The 11,059-nt window shown below is 36.0% G+C and overlaps 1 protein-coding gene across 10 annotated transcripts in view; it reads left to right on the top strand.

Moving 5' to 3' along the window:
- Positions 1-8,565, top strand: part of Ube2d3 (ubiquitin conjugating enzyme E2 D3) — a 29,675-nt gene extending 21,110 nt beyond the window's left edge. For 4 of the 10 annotated variants that reach the window (XM_031375601.1, XM_031375603.1, XM_031375602.1 and 1 more), the window contains exons 5-9: positions 225-302; positions 1,438-1,543; positions 4,916-5,009; positions 5,642-5,691; positions 7,084-8,565. In XM_031375601.1, coding sequence (XP_031231461.1) covers positions 225-302; positions 1,438-1,543; positions 4,916-5,009; positions 5,642-5,690 — 327 coding nt within the window. In that variant the 3' untranslated portion in view covers position 5,691; positions 7,084-8,565. The remainder of the gene's footprint in view (positions 1-224; positions 303-1,437; positions 1,544-4,915; positions 5,010-5,641; positions 5,692-7,083) is intronic. The other 6 variants (XM_031375607.1, XM_031375608.1, XM_031375606.1 and 3 more) reach the window with 2 other exon arrangements.
- Positions 8,566-11,059: the final 2,494 nt, after the last annotated feature.

Here is an 11,059-nt window from a genome sequence, read left to right on the forward strand (position 1 = left end):
GAAATAGGACTTCATTTTGTGGGCATGGATGTATGTACGTTATGACATGTGAATAGAAGTCACAGGACAATACTGCAGTCAGTTCTCTCCTGCCAACTTTTGCATGGGTTCTAAGGGTTAAAGTCAGGTTACCAGGCTTGTGTGGCAAGTGCATTTTTCAGTCTGACCTAATCTCCTTTTTAAGGAATTATTTTGACATATTAAGCCTATTTTTCTCTTCACAGAATGACAGCCCATATCAAGGTGGTGTATTCTTTTTGACAATTCATTTTCCTACAGACTACCCCTTCAAACCACCTAAGGCAAGTATTGTCCTTCCAAAATCTGCTAGTTTATGGATTATTTTAGAAGAATAGTATGTTCATAAAAATTTAGGTTTCTGTATAATTGAGGCTTACGCCTTATATGTATGTTTAATAAAAATAATACTTAGAGAAATGAGCTACATTTATGTAGACAATAACTCCTCTTAAAGACTATTCTGGAACTTTTTCATCCAACAGCTTTCATCTTCCAAGAGCTAAGGTTAGCAATATTACCACATACTGAACTAGTACACTACTGGTTCCTAACTTCTAAGAATTAGACAAAGATTTGAACTCTGGAAATGTAGAAAAGATTTATCTGTCTTTTTGAAGTTAGAAAGCTCAAGTATTTCTGTGCTTATGCTAAGTGTTGGAGTCTAGTAAGCTGTAGAATCAACTTGCCTTATGTGTTCCCAAATGTTCCATTTGCTTAATGCACTTAGGTGACTGTAGTAGTAAAGGCTAAGTTGCTGGATCCATAATACAACACCTTTGGTCCTGGTATCCTGTAGACTGAAATAGTAGAGTTAATGAGTTCAGCGTGTGTAGTCCTTGAATTTTTTTTTCCTCAGAACTGTTAGTTCAAATTCATGGTAATATGAATAACTAAAAAATAATGTGCATTAAATTATAGTGTTTTTCTAACCATCTTTGGTCATGTTTAAAAGTACAGTATAGTAAAAAAAGTAAAGTTCCTTTGGGTATAAAGCTCATACTCAATTTGTTGTGTCAGCAGTGGAAATACAATTTGAATATCTGTATTCTAAATTGAGTATCCTAAATCCCTTTCACAGATTGCCTTTTACAGTAAAGCTATATATACTATTAGAGTTAACCTTCAGAGCTAAATTAATGACTTTTTCCCTGCTGAGGCTGATGTTAACTTTTCAAAATTAGCTTTAATTATCTAAAATTGATTCTTGTTGAAATTTTCACTCATATACAATATGTATTTATGTGTGTGTGTGCGCGCGCACGGGTTGTGCATGTGCTTTGATCACATTCTCCTGTCCCTTTCTATTCGCTTTACTATGACCACTTATTATTTTAAGCCTTGCTTTGTAAACTATAGGGTACTTGTTTTCATTTGTGAAAGCCATCTAAAGGTTGTGTCATGTGATTTATTTTTTAGGTTGCATTTACAACAAGAATTTATCATCCAAATATTAACAGTAATGGCAGCATTTGTCTTGATATTCTAAGATCACAGTGGTCTCCTGCTTTAACTATTTCTAAAGGTAAAATGGTAGTTTCAATATAATAGTTTTCAGCTACTGTGACTTTGTAACAATTAAGGGGCCTTAGACTTCTGCTTCGATAATTTTATTATGCCAACATATTAATTGAAAGTTGCTTGCAGGGCTGGCGAGATGGCTCAGTGGGTAAGAGCACCGATTGCTCTTCTGAAGGTCCTGAGTTCAAATCCCATCAACCATGTAGTGGTTCATGACCATCTGTAATGAGATCTGATGCCCTCCTCTAGTTCTTCTGAAGACAGCTACAGTGTACTTATTTATAATAATTAATAAATCTTTGGGCTGGAGCAAGCAGGGACCCGGAGTGAGTGAGGCCAACTGGAGAAAGCAGAGTTGACTGGAGCGAGCAGAGGTCCTAAATTTAATTCCCAACAACCACATGAAGGCTCACAACCACCTGTACAGCTACAGTGTCCTCATATACATAAAATAAATAAATCTTTTTTGTTTTGTTTTTTGAGACAGGGTTTCTCTGTGTAGCCCTGGCTGTCCTGGAACTCACTCTGTAGACCAAGCTGTCCAGGAACTCAGCCATAAATAAATCTTAAAACAAAAAAAGAAAGGACAGAAAGTTGCTTGCAGACGAGCTATACAGAGAAAACCCTGTCTCAGAAAACAAAACAAAAAGTTGCTTTCAAGATTGGGAATGTATCTCAGTATAACATGCTTGCCTAGCATGCACAAAGCCCACTCACTGTTGAATCCTCTGCCACTCTCCCTCCTCCCCACCGCCCCCAGTGCTCTATAAATCAGGTGTGGCCCATGTTTAAACAATAGCACTTTTGGGAATAGGGGCAGGAGAATCTGAAGTTGAGATCATCCTTGGTTGCATGGTGAATCTGAAGCCAGACTGGGATCTTAAAAGAAGAAGTGCCGGGCGGTAGTGACACACGCCTTTAATCTCAGCACTTGAGAGGCAGAGGCAGGCAGATCTCTGGGTTCGAGGCCAGCCTGGTCTACAGAGTGAGTTCCAGGACAGCCAGAGCTATACAAAGAAACATGTCTCGAAAAACCAAAAAAAAAAAAAAAAAAAAGTGGGTTTGGGTGTTTTGGGTTGTTACTTCATCAGTAAAAATAAATTTTAGGGGGATTTTTGTCAAAAGTTAAAATTGCATTGGGTAGGGCATTTGCCTAATAAGATATTTTCACATAATGGGAAAGTTTATTTTTAGTGTGTATGAAGTGCATACGGAAGCCAGAGGTGTGTCTTCCTCTTCTCTCCTTTCATTTCATTTGGATAAGTTCTGTCATTAAACCAGAAGTTCACAGTTACTCTGTGTCTGCCTGTTCCTACCCACCAATGCTAAGGTACAAGCACACATAGCTAGCTTTTCCCAGCTTTTTTACATGAATGGTGGGGATTTGAACTCAGGTCTTTTGTGTAGCCTGAGCGCTTAACTACTGAACTATTGCCTCTGCTCCCAAATTAATTTTAATAAACTGTTCTTTTGGTGCTAAACTATTTAATTGTGGATGGTAATGTGCACATGAATGCAGATGTCTTACAGTCCAGAGAGAATGCTAGGTCCCCAGGAACTGTTGTTAAAAGACAGTTGTGAAGGCACCAAGAGTGGGAGTTGGGAAACCAAAACTGTCCTCTATATACAAATAGTATGTGCCTATAACTGTTGGGCTATCTTTTTAGAAAGAATAGGGAAATACAGCCCGGCATGGCTTACAGCATTTACAGCTTTCTACTTTAATAAGCATCTGGTATTGATTTTCTATATCTGTTTTTGAACCTGTCTTTAGTTAGGTGTTACTTGACTATGATAGTCGGTCTTTGTCTAATAATTGTGTAATAGAATACTTAGGGAATTTGGGGAGAGATTGATAAGTAAAGACTGATCTTGTACTTGATAGTCTGTTAGGCCTAACCCATTCTAGATCTCCAGGTAAAACTCCTTGTCCCCTTCTGGATTCTGAATGGCAAGTAGTTTTGTTTGTTTTGTTTTGTTTTTTTGACATTCCACTCGGCAAATTAAATTGTACACAAAAACGTTGTGACGTTGAGATTGCCTTTTAGTAATTTATAGCCTTGGGTAATTACTTATTTTTTTTTATAGTAATTATAATTTTAGGAGTATTTGATGTGTTAACTATTATTTTCAGCCTCAATCTTGAAGTGCAACATTTTTAAAATTTGCAATAGTTGTTAGCTTTTTACCAAAATGTTTGAGTTTGGTAAATACAGAGTGAAACAAGTATATCCTGTTTACAGCAGCATATCACACAGGCATTTCTCCATATGTTTGTTAAAATGCTTTTGAATCTTTACATGGAGTTGGCAGTATTTTCCAATTTTTACTCTTTTAAGTGCTTGGACTAATTTTTTAACCTCTTGGGATGTCTAATCTCTTTTCATATTAGTGTTTCATAATCTAAATACTAGGTTTCTAATTTCCCACTCCCAGCACTCTTAATTCTGAATTGTATTTCTACAGATGCAGACTGAATTGATGGAGATTTTGTTTTGTTCTTAAAAGTTATCTTGCTTTTTTGACAGATTTTTTAGGCTGGCAGGTCAGAATTAGAAATGCTGCCCTTTTCTGAGTTACTGTATTCTACAGTTTTACTTAGCCACTCATTTGAGTTTGACACTGTATTTGCAGCTGTGGCAGTTACTTTCATTTTATGCTGTTTGTTTTTATTCATCAAACCACTTCAGGCATTTATATACCACATAGTCTTGTGTTGATATAGGTGCCTAGAGTGTAACAGGCATCCAAAAAATTCTGTATTGTACAATCCTTGGCATTTTCTAAGTCTATACATAGGACAGACCAGAGTAAGAGTTAGAGCGCAAGCCTCACCCTGTGCTACAGAAGCACTGGCGTTTGTACCAGTCTCTACGGACAGTGGTTTTCACTTCTGACTCAGGGAATAAAGCAGCCCTTGGAGTTTTTGTGAGAAACTTTTCCTAAAGTAGAACACAGAGTGGGCCTCTGGGGTTTTTGGGGGGGGGGGGTTGTTTCTTTTTTTCCCCTTACTTGGTTTTGTTTTTTATTTTTTCCAAGCCTTGACTCTAATATAGTACTAAGTTTTGTATCCCCTGAGAGTACCAAGAAAATCCTTAAATTCTGATGTCTCTTACATAGGCTTTTCTTTTCCTTGTTTCTTTAAGAACCAAGCTGATAGGATGTGATTTGACACCTTTAAAAACTTATATTTGGCCTAATCATTACTGAATTTGGTGCCATCAGAGCTTTCATTTCTAATACTATTTATAGACACTAGTTTTCTGTAGAACTCTGGAGCTAGTACAGAGTAATAAAATTATGATGTCTAGAATACATTAAGTTCTATCATTTGCTTGTCTAAACACCTGAAATTGAATTTTTTTTCCCCTTGTAGTTCTTTTATCCATTTGTTCACTGCTATGTGATCCAAACCCAGATGACCCCCTAGTGCCAGAGATTGCACGGATCTATAAAACAGACAGAGATAAGTAAGTATGCAATAGTTTAATGAATAACTAGAAACAGTTTTATTTATTTAGTGAGTTGAGCTCATTTCTGCTGAAATTTGTGACAGTACCTTTTTATGTTTCTGATAAGTAGTTAGTAAAACTCAAATTAAAAGCAGTACAGGCCAGCATAATGTCTAAGGCTGTGCAGCATTAGAAGTTTGAAGCTAGTCTAGGTTACCTAATGAGGCCCTGCCAAGTAAGTGATCATAGTATATATGACAGTAACTCCCTTGAAATGTTTGTTTTCTAATGTGTTTAAATCCTTGCTTAATTATTCAGTTTGGGGAAATAAGCATGAGTATGTTTTCCAAACAAAACAAAAAAGACAAGTCTAGTGTAAAAATTTTGGTCTGGAGAGAAGACTCAGTGGATAGGAGCACTTCAGAGTTCCAGAGTTCAATTCCCAGCAACCACATGGTGGCTCACAGCCATCTGTAATGGGATCCGATGCCCTCTTCTAGTGAATCTGAAGACAGCTACAGTGCACTCATACATAAATGTTTTTTAAAAATTGGTCTAAATTTATCAAGTATTTGGTTTACCTTTATGTTCAGCTTAACCATTTAACTTTCATATGTTATAATTAATGCTAAGTGTGCTTATTCAATTAGGTACAATAGGTTAGCAAGAGAGTGGACAGAGAAATACGCTATGTTGTAGGGTAAGAGGATCTGCTGCACTCTATGGTGCGCTTATTTATGGTACTGCCAGCACTTGAGTGCTGCATGCTTTAAAGCACTGTATTAACTAACCGAAGGTAACAGATATGGCAGTTTTCTGAAAACTACTTAACTGCTTGATGTCTGTTTTTGGAAAGTTATACTCAGTCTTCACTACTGCTTGAGATTCTTGCATGGCAAAGCAGTTATATAGCTTTAGTAAGAAGTAGAAGTATATGAGTATCTTTATCCTTCATTAAATTACCATGATGGTTAAATTGAAACAGTTTGTCAATACTATATGGAATGTGGTGGTTTTACTCGGGTTTTTACCAGGAAGGTAGTAATATCAAGGGAAACACTTACCTCACAAACTAAATATTCATTACTGACTGACAAGCATGCTTAATGTTAGCTGTATTTTTGTGGCTCTTTGTTTGCTAAACCAAAACAAGTTTGTTTTAAAATGCTGGCTGTTTGAAGAGGGTTTTCTAAATGCCATAATTCTGAATCGGTAGAGAGTTTTTTTATGTTGAGTTGTTTCAAATAGTTGAAGTCTATTACTTTGAGATGAAACTAGCGGTATTATATCTTGTAAAAGTTTTTCCCTTGTTCTTTATTAATGTGCTCATTTCTTAAGGCATTGTCACTTTTTTGGTTGGGGTAAAGTAGTCTGTGTGATAGTGTACTATGATGGGGTGGGGGAAATAGTGTTTATCAGTACTGATTCTTTCTCAGTAATAACCTGGGTCACGGATGAGTTATCCATTTATCTTTTTTAACCAAAATGTGGTTACACTCCTAGAGATTCACATTCTTCAGCAGTTCTCAGTGAAGATTAGTAGCAATCACTGCTACTAAACTTATTTAAAAATTACTGTTTTTATCATCCTTTCTAATGTATTCATCTGCCTAAGTTTCAAAGACATTTTCTTTCAATGCCCAGCTAACTTCTCACAGATACAGTTTTTCAGTTGCATAGTTCTAGCATTGGCCAAAATTTTTATTGATTATATAACATGTATACATACTATTCTGACAATCACTATTAAACTGTACAGTAGGGTTTTTTAATGTAAAAATGTATCAGCATGGTACAACCAGCTGGAAAGCTTGATAGAATACTACCTTAGTAATGGAGGAGAGGCCTTTGTTAAGCCTCCCAGTGTCAGCACCACTTGTGTTGATTAAGATAACACTTCCATGGCTCTCATTCCCCATTGCTTTGAATGCCAGTGTTGCTATTTCTCTCTCTTACTGACTTTTACTCTAACCATAGCCATTACAGGTGATGTGAGATGAATCCACAGGTAAAATAGAAATATTTACCTTGCCTTTACAATACTGATAATTCTTTAATTTTATTTCTAAATAGCTTATTTGTTTATTTACAGGTACAACAGAATATCTCGGGAATGGACTCAGAAGTATGCCATGTGATGCTACCTTAAAGTCAGAATAACCTGCATTATAGCTGGAATAAACTTTAAATTACTGTTCCTTTTTTGATTTTCTTATCCGGCTGCTCCCCTATCAGACCTCATCTTTTTTAATTTTATTTTTTGTTTACCTCCCTCCATTCATTCACATGCTCATCTGAGAAGACTTAAGTTCTTCCAGCTTTGGACAATAACTGCTTTTAGAAACTGTAAAGTAGTTACAAGAGAACAGTTGCCCAAGATTCAGAAATTTTTTTAAAACTGGAGCATGTGTATTATGTGGCCAATGTCTTCACTCTAACTTGGTTATGAGACTAAACCAATCCTCACTGCTCTAACATGCTGAAGAAGCCATCTGAGGGGGAGGGAGATGGATGCTCAGCTGTCACATCAAAGGAAGCAGCATTATTCTAGCCGCATCCATTCTTGTTTAAACCTTCCACTGTTAGAGATTTGAGGTTACATGATATACTTTATGCTCATAACTGATGTGGCTGGAGAATTGGTATTGAATTATAGCATCAGCAGAACAGAAAATGTGATGTATTTTATGCATGTCAATAAAGGAATGACCTGTTCTTGTTCTACAGAGAATGGAAATTGGAAGTCAAACACCCTTTGTATTCCAAAATAGGGTCTCAAAACATTTTGTAATTTTCATTTAAATTGTTAGGAGGCTTGGAGCTATTAGTTAATCTATCTTCCAATACTGTTTAATATAGCACTGAATAAATGATGCGAGTTGTCAATGGATGAGTGATCAACTAATAGCTCTCCTAGTAATTGATTTATTTTTCTTCAATAAAGTTGCATAAACCAATGAGTTAGCTGCCTGGATTAATCAGTATGGGAAACAATCCTTTGTAAATGCAAAGCTGTTTTTGTATATACTGTTGGGATTTGCTTCATTGTTTGACATCAAATGATGATGTAAAGTTCAAAAGAGTGAATATATTGCCATGTTCAGTTAAAAGTGCACAGTCTGTTACAGGTTGACACATTGCTTGACCTGATTTATGCAGAATTAATAAGCTATTCAACTAGTGTAGCTTTAATATGCTGCACATGATTCTGGCAGCCCTAGAGTTCATAAATGGACTTGGGACTCAGCAGTTTTGAAACATGTATATGGAGTTTAAGAAATTTATTTTCCAGGTGCATCCCCTTCTAACTAAAATTTTCTTCATCTTGTACACTTAACAGCTGAAAAAGATATATATATATATATAACTTGGGAGTAATAATGGGTCAAAATTTACAAAATAAAGTACTGTTTTGGTGTGGGAGTTGTCATGAGGCTGTGTTGAAGTGACTTAACTGTGGGATATTGACTATCCATTGAGGTGGATTTGTTCAGCCATTTACATTAATGAGCATTTAAATGCAACAGATCATTTCGGGTGACTTAACATGAATGAATAAAAAAAGTCAATGCTATTGGATTGTTTGTTTGACAAGTGCTATCTGTGCCACTAAATCTTACGTAGTAATAAGGGCATTACCATTTTTCACCCAAGTTCTGAACCTGTAGTTTCACCTTTTTCTAGCTTTAATTTATCCATTGCTTTATTTCTTAGTCTTGTATTTGATTTCTAGCACATGTGATGTTCACTTCCATATTTTGCACTGCTTATATTTATGTGCAGTTTTATTCCTTGTCTGCACACAGATGTGGAAAGCTAGAAATAAATGTTAAAGCTTAATTTTTTTTATAAACATTTAAATATGTAATTTGGACATGATTTGTTACTTAAGGTTCTTCTCCTAACTGGAAGTGAAGTGCATGCCTTCTGAAGATGTTCTGGCTTTATTCTGTAATAAGTATTTACATTGGAAAATACCAATTCCGCTATACAATTTTTCCAGTGAGTTTCTCCTCACACCATTTTACCTTTTGCTTAAATTGTGGGTTCTTCAGGGTAAATGTCACGCTAATTAATAAAACTCTTGGGTTCAAATCAAATGTTCCCACAAGGGTAAGAACAGTATTCTTTGACTCTTACAAAATCCTTTCTGAGATTTGTACTCAAAACAGCTTTATTAGGCCTGTGTCTTGAAAGCCAGATGTGACATACATTTTGCTTAATGTAATTGGCTTTCAAATTGCTCCCATCCACCACCTTTGGTATTTACAGAGATGACTTCCTTAAACCATTGATTGTCAGAATTAATGGGTATGTCCAGTTCTCTCTTTGACTTGATGCTTTATTCAACATTTCATATGTCGCTTCTAAGGGAATAAGCCATAGAGGCTTCTCCAGGTTTAAGAGAACAAGAGTGCCTGGAAACCCAACATTTTGAATGTATAGACACTGGACTGGACTTGGGGTCACCTGTAATGAGGTTTTCAGAAGAATCCAAGAATTTGCTCTCTACCCTTCCCAGTAGTGTGTGGCATCACTAGTGCCAGGTATAGGACTAAAGTGAGTATTAGGTTGAATACTGATGTAGAGTATTTGTGTGTCCTATACCTCTTAATGCATAAATTCTTCAATTTAAATTTGTCTTTAGAGTCCAGTTGGCCTGTTGATGGTGAATTTCCTTTTGACTTTTTTTTGGGCAGGTTTGCAATGTGATAATCATTTTTTTTAACTGATTATAGTTTGTTTCCTTGTGTGGGTGTACTCACATTTAAAAGTATGAACCACAGTTAACTAGTGGTCTCAGGGGTAGTGAAACACTCACTTTTTATTTACTGGGTTAGTTGAAGTATACTTAAGACACTGATGCTGTTTGTGATTTGGGGGGTAGGTAATACTAAAATTAGTCATGTTTTGTGTTCACATAACAAAACTGTTCAATGACTGTTGGTTACACTTTTAAGTGAATTTGTCTTCTATTTTATGAGGAACCCAGTGCAAGTCACTAAATGTTGTCTAATAGTGACATCTGCATAAGACTTGTAATACCTAAAGTTAATTGAGCTTAAAGGAATTGTTACCATTAAAGTCTGTGTTTAAACACACTCTGGTGTTAACTCAGTAATTCCAGCTACCATGAAGTCCGCACTTGAATTTTATACTATATGACCTCGAGTTTTGAATATAGCATTGAAGCAGGTGTCATAAACTGATGTAGGGAGGATTAGTTTGGTGGTTTTCAGTTATTCAGAGCCGTGGTTATTTTTGATGTTTTAGAATACAAGCCAGTGGGTCCTGCCCCAACATCTGATTGGAAAACTGAAATGTGGAGCCTAGTAGCTTATAAAGACCAACAAATGATTCAAAAGTTTGTGACTGGCTATATATACTTAAGAGGTCTAATTATTAGACCAGTTACCTGACTTCTCACAGTGTAAGTTGAAGTTTGAAGAATGCTAGTGTTTTGAGTTAACTGTAAAGCAGATAGTAAAATAGTTTGCCCAGTGTGGTGAGAAAAATAAATGGTAAACATTTGGAAATGGCTTTTGGCAGCAGCAAATGATCTGAATAAAATACAGTGTTTCTTAGACAAGGAAAATGGGAGTCTGGCCACCACTTGGCCTGTTTATAGCTACTTGGACTTTAGCTTTGTTTTTAAGGGCGTTCTTTAATGATTAACTCAGACACAGTTTCTGCCAGTTTTTCATTTAATTTACCACAACCAAATTGGATTGTGTCACATAAAAACAAGTAACTTGCTGCTTAGGTCAAACAAAGGTTATTCTATTACTTAGCTTCCTGTTACCTAAATTCTCTGAAAACAAAACTGCCTCTTAGGCCTCAAATGTAAGTACTCACTGCACTGATAGAAACAGGCATCTTGACTTCTGTTCTGATAAATGATAATTCTAAGTTCTGCCATAAACCACTCTAACAATATGATATAAAATGCAATTTTGAAATTTTGAATTGTAGTCTCATGCGTAGTTTTGACCAGTGGTGTGCCATGCCATGGGGTTTTTTTTTTGTTTTGTTTTGTTTTGTTTTTTGAGATAGACTGGAGTTCACTT

The sequence above is a fragment of the Mastomys coucha genome, unplaced genomic scaffold (assembly GCF_008632895.1).
Source record: "Mastomys coucha isolate ucsf_1 unplaced genomic scaffold, UCSF_Mcou_1 pScaffold16, whole genome shotgun sequence".
Taxonomy (NCBI): Eukaryota; Metazoa; Chordata; class Mammalia; order Rodentia; family Muridae; genus Mastomys; species Mastomys coucha.